General features: G+C 39.7%; 2 protein-coding genes and 1 pseudogene across 6 annotated transcripts; 2 read left to right on the top strand and 1 right to left on the bottom strand.

The window, feature by feature from the left end:
• The first annotated feature begins 2,494 nt into the window (after positions 1 to 2,494).
• LOC135583051 (AT-hook motif nuclear-localized protein 9-like) lies at positions 2,495 to 6,877 on the top strand. Of its 2 annotated transcripts, none has more exons than XM_009413256.3 (6): positions 2,495 to 2,964; positions 3,067 to 3,650; positions 4,220 to 4,287; positions 4,883 to 5,014; positions 5,957 to 6,118; positions 6,339 to 6,877. In XM_009413256.3, exons 2-6 carry the CDS (start codon positions 3,200 to 3,202, stop codon positions 6,360 to 6,362), a joined length of 837 nt encoding a protein of 278 aa, XP_009411531.2. In that variant the 5' UTR covers positions 2,495 to 2,964; positions 3,067 to 3,199; the 3' UTR covers positions 6,363 to 6,877. The 2 variants fall into 2 exon arrangements, with proteins under 2 accessions (XP_009411531.2, XP_064934840.1); XM_065078768.1 differs by having other exon boundaries at positions 6,311 to 6,877.
• Positions 6,878 to 8,601: 1,724 nt separating this feature from the next.
• LOC135589027 (putative glutathione peroxidase 7, chloroplastic) lies at positions 8,602 to 11,001 on the bottom strand (annotated as a pseudogene).
• A 936-nt stretch (positions 11,002 to 11,937) lies between these two features.
• Positions 11,938 to 18,950, top strand: LOC135587400 (actin-depolymerizing factor 1-like). 4 transcript variants are annotated; one of them, XM_065078765.1, is made up of 7 exons: positions 11,946 to 12,158; positions 13,195 to 13,275; positions 13,364 to 13,465; positions 13,544 to 16,238; positions 16,616 to 17,664; positions 17,776 to 18,041; positions 18,734 to 18,950. In XM_065078765.1, the coding sequence occupies exons 5-7, from the start codon at positions 17,386 to 17,388 to the stop codon at positions 18,882 to 18,884; spliced, it is 696 nt and encodes a 231-aa protein (XP_064934837.1). In that variant the 5' UTR covers positions 11,946 to 12,158; positions 13,195 to 13,275; positions 13,364 to 13,465; positions 13,544 to 16,238; positions 16,616 to 17,385; the 3' UTR covers positions 18,885 to 18,950. The 4 variants fall into 4 exon arrangements, with proteins under 4 accessions (XP_064934839.1, XP_064934836.1, XP_064934837.1 ...); XM_065078766.1 differs by having other exon boundaries at positions 11,955 to 12,158; positions 13,544 to 13,824; positions 15,664 to 17,664; XM_065078767.1 differs by having other exon boundaries at positions 11,938 to 12,158; positions 13,195 to 13,267; positions 13,544 to 17,664.
• The last annotated feature ends 295 nt before the right edge of the window (positions 18,951 to 19,245 follow it).

Here is a 19,245-nt window from a genome sequence, read left to right as displayed (position 1 = left end):
TTGTGCATTCTTAGAGGTTCTGAGCTGCATGTTCATGTTTTACTGTTTTTTTTAATCAAAGATAAATAATGAAGATGAGATCCATTCATTAAAGTTTTGATTATTAAGCTATTTGGCATCTTCAAAAAAATATAATTTTTGTTCTTTTGGCAAATTTGATCAGCTTTCAATCTGGTGTTATGTACTTCTAACACTTTATTTCTTTCAGCCATTGCTTTTCCCTTTCTTCCTCAAATCATGCAAATGTGCTCACTCGCTGTGAAGCCATAATAGCTTTAAGATCAAGACAGACATCATTAAAGAAGTGACGACAAACCACTGCGGCAATCATGTGCACATGCAGACTGCTCTCAGTTGCGTCACTTTCACCCCCAATGCTTTCTCCCTGTGAAGCAATACAAAAAGTCAGTCCTAATATGTTCTTCAAACTCACCAAATTAATCTATCTTTTTTACACTTTTAATTATTTAGAGTCAATTACAATATATATATATATATATATATATATATATGTATATGTATATATATATATATATATTCCCATTGAGCTATGAATAAGACAATTAAATCTTTTCTTCAAGACATCACACTGAATGAAACATGGCTCATTGTCCTTATGTGCTCAGCCAGCTTTTGCCTTCAACATGTAGCCATGATGCCTCATGCGGCCAAAAGCACACTATGGAAGGAAGCTTTCCTCCTCCCTGCCCTGCTACTGGTCCAACTGAGGAGTAGGCCATGGCATGGGGGCTGCCCACCTTCTCACACTCTGTTCCTTTGTGGTCACTCTCACCATGAGTGATGGATGCTCTGGTTCATGCTTATCCAAAAGAGAGTGGGTGGTGGATCCACCAACTCATCTCCTTCCCACACCCTGCCTTCCAATTTGGTCAAAGTGGTGGAAAAGGTGCTCCACCCCCTTGTTTGACTCCTCAGACAGTGCCCACTGTTGCTTGGCTGACTCACCTTCCCCAGCAGCTGTTGAATCTCCCTGGACCAGATAACCAACAGAGAAGCCTTCACTGTGTTCTCTTACAAAGCTCACCACAACCTTATCTTCAATAAGGCCATGAGAAGTTTATCCGCAATCAAGAAAACGGTTCCAAGTTGGAGCTGAGAGCTATTTGGAAAGACTATTTGCACTGTTCTTGAGGCATCTTGCTCTTCTTAGGATCCATCTGCAAAGAGGTTCCTCCTACATTATGGTAAAGTTGCCACATCATGCTGTCCAAAACATTCAACCTGGTTGGTGATGTGTGAAGAGTTGACACTCAACCTGCAAATTTTTAGCATGAGAGTTGCTGTCCAACAACTCGAGAGAGCTTAAATTCTTTTTCTTTTTCCTTCTTTAATTTCATTTCTTCCATTCAAAAACTACGTAACATGGATAGTAAATCATGACACAAAGCTACTGCATTTTAGCTCTTCTTCCAATGACAGCTTCAACTTCAATGTCAGCATTATTTGTTGACCTGCGTTTCAAAAACCAAGCAGCATCCCACTGAAACTTCTGAGTCAACCATCTTGGTAGTCTATTATGTATCCGTATAGAACTTACTATGGCGACAATGATCCAAGAACTCAGAACTCAGATCTCAATTTTTGTTGTGATCTTCCACTCAAAAAAGTTTTGGCAGATGACATGACCTATCGAGCCCATCAGGATGTTGAAGTTTGTGCATGGGACATTCATCTCGATGTCTCTTACACCAAGTGTCAGCTTCCGATGCTCTCAAAGTCATCATACTTTACATGCATATTCGTGTGTCCACCCATTTAGATGAGTCGATGGCCATCAAGTATTCGACACGAGGAAATGGTGGTGGGGTTGAAGCTGGAAGCCATGGCTTTTGGACTTTTGGAGTCGGTGAGACACAGTAGCACGAATTCGACGGAGCTGAGTGTCGTCTCCTGCTGCAATAGCTACGCCCTCCGCGTTGCAGCGCTGCCGCAGGCTTCGGCCGTCGTGGAGCGCGTCGCCCCCTTCCGATCGTGGCGCCGGGTTCGCGTCTCGGGTCGTGGGAGGCCACCTCGCTACCCGCCTCGCGGCAGGGTGTAGTTGCGGGCCTTGCGTCGGGCCCACCAATGGCGAGAAGGGTAGACAACCGAGTAATGTGATAGTGGGTAAGAAGAAGTATGTCCCGAAGAGGGGCCCGCCCGGGAGTCAGCACCGACGGGCGCATAGAAGTCTCTCTGGGAAGCTCGATGTTCGTCCTCCATGAGCCTCGTGATTCGCGATAACCGGTGATTCAAGGAGGCAGACGCGGGTCCCGCGTACGCGGTTCCCAGGCTCGTGCCACCTCGGAAATCTTAAAGGTCATGGGATCCGCTGTGAGCAGAGAACAGCAAAGATGACGAGCGCCAATCATCTCGGATACGTTCCTTCGGATTATATCCACAATTATTATTATTATTATTATTTTTTTTAGGGGGGAAGAAAAAAAGCCGGTTTTGTAATTATCCTATCATCGTATCCACACACACATACAGCCACTCTCTCTTTCTGCCATTGGAAGAGGAACCAAATGCGCGAGAAATAAAACAAGGGCGGTTTCTTCGCTCTTTCCGTCTTCCCGGAGATCGCCTGACTTGTTGATTTCTCTCCCCGTTTATCACCCTGAACTGTGGCTTCTGTGCTTCCTGTTACCACCGCTTGGCTCCTTCGATCCTCTCTCTTTCTCTCTAAAAGACGCTTGCACTGAGAGAACAGTTGGGGGCAGAGACAGAGTGAGAGGATGAAACGAAGGTCAGGAAGGGAGGGGCTTTGAGAAGCGTTGGGGCGCGTTAAATGTGTCATTTCCTCCTCTGGCTCCTTCCACCGATCCCTTCCCGAGCCTAGGTTCTCGCCGTTCCTCCGAAAGGAGCAGGTTCTGGAAGCTGGAGCTCGCCTTATCTGCCCCCCTTCTCTTACTGTGCCTTTCGCTGCACTGAGGAAGGGCGATAGATGGAGGTGCATAGATAAAGGTGAGGTTTTTCTTGTTTTACAGGAAGCGGATGATGCCGAAATGGCGGCCTCTGGTTTTTCTGCATGGCCTCTCAGTTTCATACGCTATGCTTCGATTTCAGGGCTCGGCTTCGGTTCTAGTCTCGCCCAGAACCCTGAAGTCTCGATCTTGCTGGTGTTTTGAGTGGTTCGGCTAGATTTTCTGCGTCTAGATTCTTGAGGGAAGGAGGACCGGCTCCCTCTTTCGGTTCATGAATGGATGGGATGTCTGGCTCAGCCTATTACATAGCGCATAGAGCAATCCCCGGTCCCGGTGCTGGTTCGCAGTCTGGATTTAATGTGGCAGCGCAACCCGGGGTCCGGTCGATGCCGAACCCCGGCGCGATTCTGACGGCCCCGTCTTCCGGCGTTGGTTCGATGCCGTTCCAGGTAGAGTCTCCTCCAGCGGTCTCGTCCCATGGTGGTGGCGGTGGTCTGAGCGAGGGAGTAAGCCAAACTGAGCCGGTGAAGAGGAAGAGAGGAAGGCCGAGAAAGTATGGGCCGGATGGGAACGTAGCTTTGGCGCTCTCGCCCATTTCCTCGTCTGCTCCTCCTTCCGGGACGGGGACCGTGTCAGGGTCAGCTTCGGGGTCCGGCGCTCCGACGCAGAAGCGAGGAAGAGGGCGGCCGCCAGGCACTGGAAGGAAGCAACTGTTAGCATCGCTTGGTGGGTCAAAGATCTCCCCTTTGCCTTTCCTTCGTCAAGAAAAGTTTGCATCTTTGTTGTCCTTTGCCTGCTGCCTCTTTGTTGGCTTATCGGATGCCAATTTGGAGCGTCTTGGCACGATCTATGGAGCGTGAAACTCTTTCAACTTTGAACTACGGTGTTGGAGATATATGCTTGTATGACCAGTATTAGTATTTATGAGAATCTTAATAGCTTTATATCATTAGCTACTTTGAAGATAAATAATATATATCGGCAGAGAGTAGATTCTCTCTATCTGTAAGAGTTGTTCTTTTTGATCTTTCATTAGATAGTATTTATAATGGACAGGGTGAGGGTTGGACCATGTTATATACTATGTTGGAATCCGAGTGAAAGCTTTGCTGTTTAACTACTGTAAGGATTGTCTGAAGAGTTCTTGATGAGTTCTAAGCTCCTGACCTTTTGATTGTGCTCTACTTATTTAGTTACCAAAAGATTTGTTGAGGTCATTTCAAGGACTTCTTGGCATCCATATAAATTTTCAGATCAGTGTCTAAGAGGTTCTTTTGCTTACTGCCTTGCAACAGGTGAATGGGTTGTTGGATCAGCTGGAATGGGTTTTACCCCACACGTCATAACAATTCCAGTAGGAGAGGTACGGATTTTATTGCCTTTTTTTCTTTCAGAAAGAAGTGGATTACATTTCTTTCATGTTATATATATATATATATATATATTGAGTATGCTAAAAGAAAATTGACTCCTTTTTGGATGACATTGTGATCCTTCTATAAATCAAGTGGGCTAATATTGTTCCTTCTTGTACAATGCTATGGAGCTCAAAGCTTGTATGCAATATTTGTGGTTGAAAAAATTCAGTTGTTCATCACATAAACAAATTCTTTAACTTGAGGTTCATTGACTTGCATGGAGTTGCAAGCCTTGTATCTGCCGATTATAATGTTACGGCCTAACTAAATCCTAAGTGCGCAAGATTCCATTATGTATGGTTCAAACTTTCTATCACTTTGTTGAATTAAGTGAAGTGTTGTTAGTGATTTTTTGTTCGTTCTGATTCCTTGAACATAGTTATCATGTTGCTTTTGTTTGCTTGAAATTCTTATGCTCTTATTCTTAGCATGCCATAATAGTGTTGTTGGCATCCTGCTTGTTGACTGGAAATTCCATACTGTAGTTGGCATCAAGTATTGGCACATACCATGATATGTATACTAAGTTTTCTTGCGCAGGACATCGCTGCAAAGATAATGTCATTCTCCCAGCAGGGACCAAGGGCTGTCTGTATCCTCTCAGCAAATGGTGCTGTGTCCACTGTGACTCTTCGGCAGTCTGCAACTTCTGGTAGCACAGTCACTTATGAGGTTCACAACTTCTCTCAAATTTCTTTTGGACATGTTGATTGCATTAACCATATTCAGGCTTTTTTTTTCAAGCACTGATTGCCTGCTTCTTCTGACATAAAACTTGGAAGATGTGTTTTGTTGAGAGTTCATTTGCCTATGAATGATTGATATCGCATATATGTAATAGTTGAAAATAACTACGGTTATATCGGTATTGTGGATGTTCTGGAGTACTTGGAGAATTCAAAGTGATAATATCTTTTATCTACTAAGAAGCCCGAAATATGTGTTCATTTGCTGTTTGAAGGGTTGATGAAGGTGATGTGCCATCAACATACAAAGAGAAATTTGTCTTCTTTTTTTTTTCCGACAAGAATCTGGAGGGAAGACCACCAGTTTCTGATCTAAAGATAGACAAGAAGAGTGTTCACTGTAACTGAACTGTTCTCATGCAGATGTCTCTATATCCCACAAGGAAAATGATTGATTCAATGTAAGGTTTGACACTTTAAATCTCTCCAAGACTGAACTATCCAGCTAAAATTATTGAAGCTAGACAACTTTACTAGCTACCATATAAAAAATCTGGCTGCATAATACTCAGACATATCAAAACTGATACCAACTTTTAAGGATATTAATGGTCTTTCAACCGTAATTATGCTTAATCATCTATTCTTTTTGCCTATGACTTCAAATTTGTGTCTATATTGTTGAAGAATAGTGCAAAATGAACATTAGATGTTACATGTTTTAGCACAAGTTATTATCTATATGAGGTGTTGGATTGATTGCCATTTCGACCTTAAAGAAGCTTTTCTATGCTACTAATTGTGAAGATAATTTTGAGGTTGTATTAGATTCAGCTTAGAACAGGATCACCTCATCCATGTTATTGATTCAACATTTTCACAACATTTAATGTTTTCTAACTTGACACAGTGTTTCAAACTTGATCAGGGCCGTTTCGAGATACTCTGCTTGTCTGGTTCATACACTTTGATGGACAATGGTGGATCGCGTAGCAGAGCTGGAGGGCTGAGCATCTCTCTTTCTAGTCCCGACGGCCGCGTAATTGGCGGTGGTGTAGCTGGATCTCTTATAGCTGCAAACCCGGTACAGGTAAACTACTCAGGCCTACATTTGTCTCTATTTTACATAGATTTTGAGATGACCTCCTATCTCAACCTCTAGATTTGGTTTTTCTGTAACGAGAGACTAATCGAAGAGTTTGTCAACCTTGTGGTCACATGAACACTTTTGCAGCTGAACTCTAGTCTCAATGTCCTGTCCGTCCTTCTGTTCTTATTACAGGTAATTGTAGGAAGCTTCATTTACGCAGGATCAAAGGCGAAGAGCAAGGTGAAAGCCAGCAATGAAACAGGCGCTGAACCCGAGCTGGAGGTTGGGGATGAGCGACACATGCAGTATGCAGAGTTCCCTAGTGAAAACGTTACTCCTCCGGTCATGGCAGGGTGGCCTGCATCGAGGCAGCTCGATATGAGGAATGCTCACATGGATATCGACCTGACACGAGGGTAGTGTTGTTCATATGAGGCATCGAATAGTCACTGGGATCATTAGGTAGCAACATTCCATGGCACTCCTGCAGCAGCTCAAGTTTGAATCTCTTATGCTAACAAGCTTTCAGTTATATCCTTGGTGGAAGATGTGTTGATGCTTCTTCATAGTTGTAGAACTTGTAAGTCAATGTAGGTGTTCAAATGCAGCTGAAGAAGTCTTTGCAGATTAATGTAGCTATTTCTGATGATCAAGTGTCTTGATTGAACAAGCACATGCATCATGCTGAAGTGCAAACATAATTCCCAGATTGATTTCAACTTGTAGCAGATTGGGATGAAGTGCTCGAAGGTTTCTCAACATTGTTTTCCATGTTGACCTTGTCTTAGATGATCCTATGCCTCACATGGACTAACTAATGACAGGAATAATAGTACATGAACCCCACAATTGAGCTCATGGACCAACTGTGCATATCCACATATCATGTAAAACCAGCACCAACATCAGCAAATGCTAGGCATGATAAAGAAGCAGATTTTTAAGCTTGACGAATCAATAGATTGCAGTAAAAAACAACAAATTGCAGTCTCTTATAATTGAATCATCAAGACAGCAAGAATGCTGCTGATAGTAGCATTTCTAAAGAAGCTAACCAGAGAGTGACATGCCCCAAGAACAGGATTTATGCAGTGCCCAAGGGCTTCTTGATGTCCTTCCGCAACTATGTTCTAACCGAAGTAGAATTGATCAAAGGGATGGTATTGTGCTTGGTTTTACCTTAAATGCTGGTTGGAGCATAACTGTCCACTACATTGACACGCACTTAGTTGGTTTTACCTAAGTCGTGCAGTACCCTTACGTGTCCATTCGCAAAGGTCAACCTCCCCGAAACCTCTTATGGTCTCTTAGAACCTACAAAAGAGAAAATAGGTTAGAGAAAACATCTCACTCAGGATCCATAAACAATCATTTCAGTAAACACTTCGTAGCCGATACAAATTACAAACTGTCTTTACAAGTTCTGAACGGTCGCACAACAAAGGGTCAAAAATGGTCCATTACAGATCAAAATCCTCACAAGTGTTCACATGACATAATCTTTATTCGTAAGCTTAGAACGATCACCAAAACCAAAGAAAATGGGCCAGCTAAGCCTATTGCCAACCCTTTATATGCTGTGCAAAGCATAAACAAAACCGAAAGACATGGACATACATAAGTATTACATCGAACATCCCGTCTACAATTTTATCCGTGACATCACCACATGGCCATCTTTGTCGATCAAGAACTTAGCGAAGTTCCACTTGATGCTATCCCCGAGGATGCCACCTTTGTTGGACATCAAGAACTTGTAAATAAGTGCAGCATTGTCACCATTTACATCAACCTGAATCAGAAACAAGACTTCAGTTTCATGTCACACGGATCAACATTTGTCGGAACATTAACCAAAGCATTTAGCCTGACTGAAACAGATGAGATAAGTGGTGTCTTCCACTAATGATATTGTTCTGTAATAATTCATGCACTATATCCAATGTAACAAGAAAACTATACTTATGGGAGAAGCTTGGATGTAACAAATTACATCCAGAATGAATAGAACAATACAAACACATGAACAAACATTACCTCGAAGATTGGGTACTCGGCTTTAAAATGAGTGCAGGCGAATTCAACGATCTCCCCATTGCTTCCTGGTTCCTGGCCCTCCAAACTGAATACATGGGAAGGCCAGAATTTCGAGATCTGAAACATAACAAAAAATTCTGATGATCATATTACAAACTGATTATACTTTCAGACGATCATGTTTCTTCATTCCACAAATGAAGATAAGGATCTGTCTTTGACATACAAATCCTTTTACACTAGTGTCATCTTAAACAACATGCAAATTTTGGATATTGGAAGAAAACATCAAGCAACTTAGAAACATGAACAATAGTTATCCGTTCATTTATTTATGTAGAGCTATTTGATTGGAGTTTAAGCTATCAAGCTCATATCCAAGAAGGTCCAATAAGTGTCCTTATTAGGTGTATGTAATATCGATTGAGTGTGTTGCTCAGCAGCCATCCCCTGTCAAGCCAATCAACCAACCAGTTTGCAGCTCTATCATTGAATGATGGGGTGATTTCTTGAGCTAATTTATCTAATTCCGTGGAGGCTGCAGGAGTTTGCCATTGAGCATCGAGTAAATTAGACCCAAAGATGGTTTTGAATCGGTTTCTTATACATGTTCAGTTTTCTACTTAGTTATATGCTTCCTTAACATTTGTTGCAAGGTTTCTGGGAGATGACAATAACTTTTCACTTTGTTTCCTCGAAGCCGACCTCACAAGTTTGATATACATGTCTTTGTCCTACTTCATGCCATAGACGGATTGACATTCTATAACCAAGAACAGCTAAACTCTTTGATCCAACATGTGTATGTATATATACATACATATGTATGCACACACACACACACACAAGAAGAGGCTCAATGTGGTGCAGAACATCAAAAGTGACGGCATCGTAATCTAATACAGCAAGAAATGATCCATATCAAATAATATTCAGGTAAAATCAAGTGACGAACACATACCGTTGCGCTTGTACTTCTCATACAGCTGACTCAGCTCCATGTAATTTGAGTTGGTCAATTCACTGGCACAAAAAAAATAGAGATTTAGATAATGGCTAAACTAAGAGCAGTAGAACTACAACAATACAAATCAGACGACACAAAAGTTGGCATGAACAATAGCACAAGTGAATCACTGACATGGTACAAAAGAGACAAACCCTTGAACAACATGAGGAGTTGAGGACTATGATGGATATGTATAATTACCATCGGGATGCTACATTGACGATCTGCAAAACCTTCCCCTTGTAAGTGCTGAGATCAACGCCATTTCCCTTGGCATCCTGAAATGGAAATCAGATTTCAGCAAACAATTGAAATCAAACATGTATTCTTTTCCTCCTTTTAGGGAGGAAAAAAAAGTGACTTCAACAGATCTGACATCACTTGTATCCCATAATTTCTCATATGAAATAATGCTTCAGCGACCATAATTTCTCATAAAAGAATAATGTAAATATAATGTAAATATCATTGATGTCCTAATCATATGAGAGCAGCTTCTCTAATAACCACCTTTTGTCGGCGATAAGGGTGGAGACAACATATAGGTTTGGACCCGATGAGGGATAGCATTTGTATTTTTCTTCCGGTCTTCGCCACTTGAAGGACATAGGTCGGATGGTGAATGATTGACTGTATCCTCCCTATCACACAAGCACCAACAAAATTGTGTGAAACGAATCAACAAAGACCATCATTGGATGCACCTTTATTTGCAAAAAATGACGAATCTTGAATCATATAAACAAAGATCATCGGATTTAGTACCAAAATCTCTTCTTTAGAAGAACCAACCAATGTAAACAACCAATCGCGCACCAAAATTCGATCTTTGGGGGACCCAACATCGAAAGGGCCCTCGAGACCAAGCAACAAATCGGTGAGACCAACCTTGATGGTGAATTCACGGATGGACGCGGCGCACTCGGTGGAGGCCATCTCAGAGGCGTGCCTACGGTGCAGAGGCAACGCCCGCGAGGGCTGTGCGACGTAGCAGGGGAAGCGGGCCTACCGGAGATCCCGAGGACCGAAAGACGGAATTGCTGCAGGGGCTAGCAATGGCTTCGTGGAGAAGGAGGAGAGAGGTTTGGCGAGGCGGAGGGAGACGGAAATGCCGGTGCTTCTGCGGGTGACGAGGCGAAAGAAGACGCTTAGAGAGGAACAGAGCGTGGCCACGTTCGGTGTCTTCTTCCGCTGCTAATTAAAAATAAATATTTAGGTTCATTTATATGACATCGTTGATTTTATCAATAAAAATATATAAATAATAAATAATAAATAAATTTAATATTTCAATTGATGATAATTGATAGTATAAGTGGTTACTATGGCTGAGGAGAATAACGACGAGAGATGAAGGACTTTCTACATCGGTGGTCTTTTTATCGTTTGATAATTACGTTGATGTCGTTGCAAATGCAAAACGATGAAATGATTGCTTAGTCTAACGGTCCTTTTTGATCACTCTGTATTTACGTCGGCATTAATACAATTACTGATCGACGAAAGGGGTCACTCAGCGTATGCTTTGATAACTTTTTGTTGCTTGATAACTATATCGATGTTGACACATATGCAAAGTAATAAAAAGGAGCGCTGATTGCGTTGACATCGATATAGTTGTTGAGTGGCGTTACTTTGCATCTACATCGACGCTAATATAATGTTGAGCGATCATTTTATTGCTCAACAACTGTGTTGATATCGACACAGATATAAAGCGAAGAAAAGACCATTAGACACCTACATCAGCATCAACACAAATGCATAGTGACTTTCATATCTTGTAGTCGCTATCCTTATCCATGATAGTTACTTGCAGCCTTAGTGGCATCACCATCCGCACATTGTTTGTCAATGTCAACTGAAACGTTGAAATTATTTTTTTACTTATTATTTTCGTCTTTGTCGATAAAACTGATTGCGTTGAGGTAAATAGACTTAAATATTTCACTTTTATAACTATAAAAATTTTAATATAAATTTTTTAAATTTATAATAAGGATATTAAGGATGTTAAGGAGGTACTATAAGGAAATAATTTGTAATTAACGTGTGTTTTCGATGCTTACAAAGAAAACCCCACTTTGTTACCGAAGAAGCTGTGAAGGGGAGAAATAGAATATACCATTTTATATTGTAATATAATATACATGTATCCCACCAAAGGTATACATATCTCTTTAAATATTTAGATCTTAAAACATCGATATCCAAAATCATTACTAATCGTAGTTAAATATATAAAATTCTCCACATCAACTCATTATTAAATTGATTTAAAGAAACAAACATAAAAATATTAATTCAATTTAGTTTCTCAAAATTTAAGTTTTAAATTATATATATATATATTCTAATTATTGGAGATGTCAAGAATTTAGAGACAATCTTGATTATTCAAAATTATATCAAGATATTATTGGATAAGGACTCATCCAATACCCAAATTAGTGAAGTTAGATAGCTCGGAGTTGAATAAAATATTTTTCTAATGGGTAAGTTTGATAATTAGAAATAAGTAAGGATTAATTTATGAGAATAATTATACAAAATTATCAGATATTTTTTCGAACATAAAAAATCAGTCCAATTATTCCCGGATATTATATAAAAAAATAAATTTAAATTCTGAGGAATAAATACAAAATTCACTAACTTTAATACGGTTATATATATATATATATATATATATATATATATATATATATATATTACAAATTTGTCCATTCGTTCACTCTCCGCAAGTGGCCACCACCGGTGACTCGTGTGCGGGACCCACACCAGGTCCTGCGCGGGGGCGACGTCTTGGGGACGACAATATAAATCAAGTCTGCGAGGGCGCGGCGTCGGCCAAAAGTTTTCCTGCAATCTTTTCCCTCGAATCAAATCCGAAAGAAAGAAGAAGAAAGGACAAAGAGATATCGCCCTACCGACCTCTTGAGGCGATCAGCGCAGAGAAGCACTCCAAGCGCAGTACCGTTTCTTCGCCACAAGGTACGTCATCTCTTCTCCCGTTCTTCTCCTCCTCGCAGTGTTTGCGTGCTCGTCAGAGGGCGTGCTTGATCTACATCAGGGTTTTTAGTCGGCAACGGGACTTCGTCGTTGGGTACACGTCCACAACAATCTCGTCGTGTTGTGGGATTGAAACGCTGGTTGGATACAAAGCGAACGTTTCTTCAGTCATTCTTTAGGGCATTTTCGCTTTTGCACTACCGCTTCTTAGGGCATTTTTCTTGGTCCTCAATAGTTGTAGAACGACAGTGTCGGTGGATCAGAAACCCCTCAAGATTGGATTCTGTCTCGAGGATTATGGCTTATATTCGTTGCAGAAGCTCGTGGTGCCTCTTCGATGCATTTTGTTCTTAGTAGTTAGTACTGTTCATAAATATAGTTATTTTTCTTTACTAAAAGGTCTTAATGGTGATTCTTTTTTTGCCTTCCATCTGTATGTGCAACCTTAACGTTTGCTTTCTCAAGAAATCACCGATTTGCCTTTTTGGAATGTAATTCTGTGCGGAAATAGAAACCAAAGGTACTGGAAGACATATCATATATGGCACCTGAAGAGACCTTGTTATTAGATGTTAGTTGATTCTAACAAAATAATATTTTGGTTATTCATTGGTAATCTTTTGGCATCAGAATTATCTTGTGGAACATTGCCAGTTATCGTCTTGTTTTCTATTAGCTTTTTCTTCTCTAATGCTTTTTTCTGTGCTCCTTAATCCTCACTACGATGACATCTTTATTGGTTTTGTAGTCAGTACCTCATCCAGGCTACACAAACTCACTTAACGTTTATGAAATATTAAAGTGTTTAGGTTTTTCATAAGTTTTGTAATTGTTATTTGTGTTCTTATTCATTGAAGAGTACTAGACTTTTTTAATCTAACATATATGACATCACAAGCATCAACTGGAAACTTCGAATTCTGTGGTCTAGGTAGAAAATACAATCAATTGAGTTTTACTATCCCTTTGGTTTATCCATGCCTGTTTGCAATTTGATTCAATCTTTTTCCAATAACAGGCTGGTATGGCGAATACTAATGCAAACTCACAGCTGGGGGAACCCACACAACAGAGTGAAGATTCTGTTTCTGGTGTGCTGGTACAGCATATTAGCTACATTACGTTTTCTTTGTATTCTATGTGCGATATATGAACTTTGATTAATTGTCTTATCCTCATGGATGCAGGTTCACAGCCTTTCACGAAGGCTGGAAGTCCTTGAACACTCTGTGCATTATTTAGTAGACAATATGATGACAAGACTATCAGTTATGGAGGCAAGGGTGGCGGTCAGTATTGTGTTTGTAGTTAGTTTAATTACTGAGAGACAAACCTATTACTAACAAAAGAATATCTTGGCTCGGTAGGCACTGATGAGGAGGATGGATGGATATAATGACTTGAACAGGAGTTGGTCACAACAGGTGTCACTGGAGTTTCCAGCTGTGTCTCCTGATGCACCTGTTCTACCTTCACCGCCTCTACCATCGAGGCATAAAAAGAAGCAAGGAACCTTGACTTCAAGGAGAGTGATACGTCGGTACCAAAGGCTTGTCAAGTCCAGTTGGGATAACAAATCTTTCATAAAGCATGTTATCAAAAAGATAAAGAAGAAAAGGCGACAAAGGAGTTGAAGGATGCCTAATGAGTATTCTGCAAGCTATATATTATATAGACAACAATATTTTTGCTTTAATAGAATGCATTTGAGTTCAACCTTTGTTTGGGATGCATTTGATGTCCGGATTTTTCATAATGAACCCTTATATATTATTTGATGTGTTCGTTTAGTAAGAAGTTGGCGATATCACACTTAGTACATAGTAGCTTATGGTTTCTTTTTGCCTTTTTTTCATTTTCTGGTGAGACATTTGCTTTTTATCAAGACTAGCTCATTCTGTTATTTTCATTCTTCTCCTTTCAGTTAGCATACTTCTGACAGTGATGCCCTATGCTTGGATAAAGATACTTGCAGCTTTGTTTGAGCAGATTTGTTTGTAGTCTATGATTTATTTTTTTTATCACTGTTGCCATTGTCATGATTTGCCAACAAAGAGAATCCTCAATCAAATAAGCTGACTTCTTTGAAGTAAGTAGTTGCTCGTTTTGTATCTAGTTTGATACTATACTTATATCTAGTTTGATACTATACTTAAATCATAGAGAAAGGGAATACTTCTTATTTGCATGGAAAGAGCATTTTAGAGCTTGAAGGATGATGTTGTTTGGTACATGGAATTCTATTTATGGACTTTTATAACTTATAAGAGAGTTGCGAAACTACTATAATCTTGGACAGAAACACTGTTTTGAGCTTTATTAAACATTATGCTGTTTGAGGTTAATAGACTACAGTTTATAGTAGTTAATAGCCAAACATTTATAGCGGTTGAGGTAAAGTTTTGCTACAGTAGGATCAATAGACAATTACTGATTGATTATGATGTATTTTAGAGCCAATGGGGAGTGGATTGTGGTAAACCTTAATGAAAGTTCTGGCAAGATTATACTTGCGCACTGCCTTAATTTTCTAATGACCAAGCACATCCCTTTGTTGTTCAGGTAACATAATTTAGCTGTTGCAATTGCATGAGATTTATAGTTCTAGACATTACTACATAAGTTAATATAGCTTTTTGGCTCTCTTTCTCAGAGATGAAGGAACAAATAGTAGGAAAAAGACACCAGCACCTTCTGTAACATTAAGGATTTTTGGCAACAAGTAGTTGAAGAAAGAATAAAGAAGATAAAAGAAATAAAGTTGTGGTGCAAACAGTGAAAAGTACATAAAAGGCACCTTCCGCAACATATTGAGTTATTGGAAATAAGCATAACAAAAGATTAAAGGAATGAAGTTGCAGTGCAAACAGTGAAAAGCACATGAAAGGTGGCTAACTATTATCATTTGTAGATCCAAGTGTAATTATTAGTTTATCTTGTGGCCTCTTTTTTTTGTTTTAACTGAGGGGAGATTTGGCCAAAGAGAGGTGAATGGAGTAAGTATTGAATATAATTATATAAAATTTAAAATAGTAACTAGGAGATTTAACTTAAAAAACATAGAAGTTTGGTTGGGTAATTGGTACCACCACTGTGTGCTGTTCTTGGAATTATTAGTGCACTGCTGTAACTTTACTCTGGTTGTCATTAAAATTAGCATGACAATATTCTAAGACATCCATGCTATTTCAAAATACATGATTGACAATATCTTTCTGAAAATTTCTGCATTGTGCTTTTACTAGTCTTGCAGCAAGTTCTTTAAGTGAGAACGTAGAGTCCCTTATTTATAGGATTTTAACAATTTTTTATGCCGCAATTCTTTGGTCTTATTAAGCATAATCAGCAAAACCTTTTAATTATGAACATTATGAGCAATGTCCAACCTGAGTTAGAAGATAGTTCTCGCTCTCATGTACTTCTAGATGCACACAAAATGATGCATTTAGCAATTCATTAACAGATATCAATTGCTATCCTATAATAGGTGGACTGTGACCTAGAGGAGAAATTACTACCAGCAGTGCTTACAGGTTTCTTAAGGGTCACCCTTCTAAAGAGGAGGGTAAATGGCTTAGTTGGAAGGCGGTATGCCATCTTCTGGTTCCTCCCCAAGTGAAACTGTCTCTGGAAAATATGTTGGAAAAGGTTGCTTCCTTCTAGTTGACTTGCACACACATATTGCATGGACGGGTCAACTACTGCCGTTGTTGTCACTTACCATCGGAACAGATATGAACTGCTAACTGTTATTGGCAGTGGCAGCCTGGCAGAAGCCATGTTTAATTAGACTGCTCCACTTTCTCATATGAACTAAAATGAGGATAATTTGTCTGTGACAGGTTTTGTTCAACTGTATATCCAGTGGCAAATCTATGTTTCTTTTTAAACTATTATTCATACTTGAGTATGTATTTTTTCATCTGAATCTTTGTGTGTTGTATGACCAGATTTGTTTCAAGCTGCAGCAGTGGTATATAAAATTTCCAAACTCGTTATAGATGATGAAATGGGTAGCACATTTATATCCAGTTGGCTGAATTCTGCTTTTCCTCCTTTCAGGTGCCCATGAAGCTGTACTTTGTAAAATTTGTTGTTCCATGTTATGGTTAGTAGGATCCTTAAAAACAGTATGTGAACTGTTGTGTTCCTCTTTCGTGCTCCGAATGCATTCTCCTATATTCTTAGTTTGCTTTGATTGTTGGTCATTTTGCTCACAAAAGCTTCTGGATTTAGTGTTTCTTTATTTTACCTGAATTTTAAATCTCAGATCCATATCCTTCACTGGTGTTGGATTGCTTTGATGTTACAGTTAGTTTGGAAGAGACTCGAGATCCTTCAGTAGTGCATTTGTAGTTAGAAATGAGAATTATTTTGGCCAATCCTGAGGTCTTTATGATGTAATATGCTTCAAGTTCATCTTGTAGTTTCTTTTGCAGGATATATAGCATGAGCATCAGTCCTACCCATTTGATTGGAAATGAAAGGATAGATTGGGAATCTAAATGCACACAGCATAAAATCCAAGTGAGCAATTGCAGCATTTAATGATTCGAGTGGTTTAAAAGATCATTAGGAATTGCTTATTATTGCATTGGGTAAATATCATCATACCATGGAGACTTCAGTGAAATGTATGTTTTTATTAGAACATCAAAATGTAATTCACACATTCTGCTTCTCTTTTCCTGGTAATATATCTTTTCATGTTTTTCTTGGTCTATTACTGGCTCAAAAAAATTTTTTTTTTAATGACTTTCTGCATGATTGAACAAATCAAAAAGAAAAGAAATAACAAAGTCTAATAGACTAAACAATTGTATGGATCATGTTATGAATTTTTTATATCTAAAATATTTATCAATTCAGCATTATGAGTTTGATTGTGACTTGGTAAAGATTTTAATAAATTATTATTAGATTCTACAATTATAATTAACCTTCAACACATACTCTTAAAAAAATAAAAAAAAATAATATAACTAACAGATCAAGAAACCAAAAAAAAAAAAGAGACATTGGATAGAAAATAATCGAAAAATGTAAGAAATAGTAGGAGAAAAAAACAAAGTCAGAAGGCCTACAAAAGTCCAGATTTCAAGACTATTATAATCGAAAAATACCCAAATTTCAATCCCAAATTAAACACAAATAGAAAATAAGAAGACCAAAACAAAAAAAACGAAAAAAGCCTCACATCGACCCCAAAATGGGAGTGTTGTTTTGGATCCCAACATCCGCACGATGGATTACCGAGTCAAACGCCGAGAGCCGGAACATGACGTGGCGCGATGCACATGCTTTGAGGACGTCCCCTCGAGCCGCTGCTCCCGCCATTTCCTCCACCATCGTATTCTCCCCTCCTCCTCCTCCTCCTCCTCCTCCTCACAAGCATCGCGTCCACCTCCTTCCTCTCCACTCATCGTTTCTTTTCCCAGCTTCCTCAACCTTCGTTGCCCATCTCGCCCCTCGTTGGAGAGAAACCATGGTGAGTTCGTTCTTTCTCTTTCAGTACTCTCCTCAGAATGGATAACGGAGAGCATTCGATCCATTCTCTAACGACGGTGAATCGTCTGTGTTGCATGTGCACTTCGCCAAGGCGAACGCGGCGTCGGGAATGGCGGTGAGCGACGAGTGCAAGCTCAAGTTCTTGGAGCTGAAGGCCAAGAGGAACTTTCGGTTCATCGTCTTCAAGATCGACGAGAGGATACAGCAGGTGATGGTAGATAAGCTCGGCCAGCCCGACGAGAGCTACGACGACTTCACCGCGTCCCTGCCGGCCGACGAATGCCGCTACGCCGTCTTCGACTTCGACTTCGTCACCGATGAGAATTGCCAGAAGAGCAAGATCTTCTTCATCGCTTGGTAAGATTACCCAACACGACCTACCACCTCAAATTTCTCGTCGCCTTGTTCTAATGGAGCCAAGATAGTGTGGTTGTGCCATTTAGATCGGTTCCGGAAATAGGAAGGAAACAAATATGAATTATTATTGTGACTTATCAAAAGGTTTGATGATTAGAAACCAAAATCCATTTGTAAGAAATAAAAAAAAAGGCTCAAAACATTATAATATAAAAAGAATTGAATCAAAGCATTACAAAAAATTACTAACTAAAAATCATAACATCAATTAATTGGACACTCATAACTATAGAGTTTACGGAGCTAAAATCCTTAATAGTTATAATGGTCTATAACTAATCAAATTCATACTTCTGTAGCAACAACATTATGTTAACACTGGTTGGATTAGCTTTCTAGTTTTTGCTTGAGAGAAGATTCATCAGACAAGTTTTATGTTCTCTTGATCATTATACTTGCTAAATTATTTGCACCATGTTAATATGTTAAGTGGATTGTCTTCAAAAGAACTTCTTCTAGAACTCCTTGGAAGTGGAAAATGACTACTAGAGTCATCAGTGGTAACAAGCTTTTCTATCTCTGAGAGAGAGAGAGAGAGAGTGTGTGTGTTCATCATCCCCTTCACTTGCCTGGAACTCCTAGGAAGAAACAAGTGCATCTGCTACTACTTTGGCTGTGTTCTTCCCGCACAGGTCACCCGATGCCGCAAGGGTGAGGAGCAAGATGCTGTATGCAAGCTCCAAGGACAGGTTCAAGAGGGAGCTCGATGGGATCCAGGTGGAGCTGCAAGCAACAGACCCCAGTGAGATGAGCATCGACATTGTCAAAGGCCGAGCTCTATGAGAACCTTTTGCGTGCATGCGTGCGTGCCCTTCGCTCCACCTCGGACCTTCCGTGAGGTGAAGAACCAACTCGTGGGCACTGATGTGCATGAGATCGGTCAGGCTTTACATAAACCCTACCCTGTCCTCGAAGAACTCTTCTCTTTCTTTTGTGTTTTTTTCGTTGCTGATTGAAGTTTGGTCATTATTATATTTTATATGTATATTATTGGATTGTGTTGGCTGCTCACAATAATCCAAGTTGTGAAGCATACCAAATTGATATTTATCAGAGTCAAAATTGTGGTGCATCATGCATATTGGAATTGACTTTATGCATGATTTTGGACTAATGTTTGGCACAAGGGTTTTGAACCTATGGT

This window comes from Musa acuminata, chromosome BXJ1-8, assembly GCF_036884655.1.
Source record: "Musa acuminata AAA Group cultivar baxijiao chromosome BXJ1-8, Cavendish_Baxijiao_AAA, whole genome shotgun sequence".
In the NCBI taxonomy this organism is placed as follows: Eukaryota; Viridiplantae; Streptophyta; class Magnoliopsida; order Zingiberales; family Musaceae; genus Musa; species Musa acuminata.
This window is presented reverse-complemented; position numbering and strand designations above follow the sequence as displayed.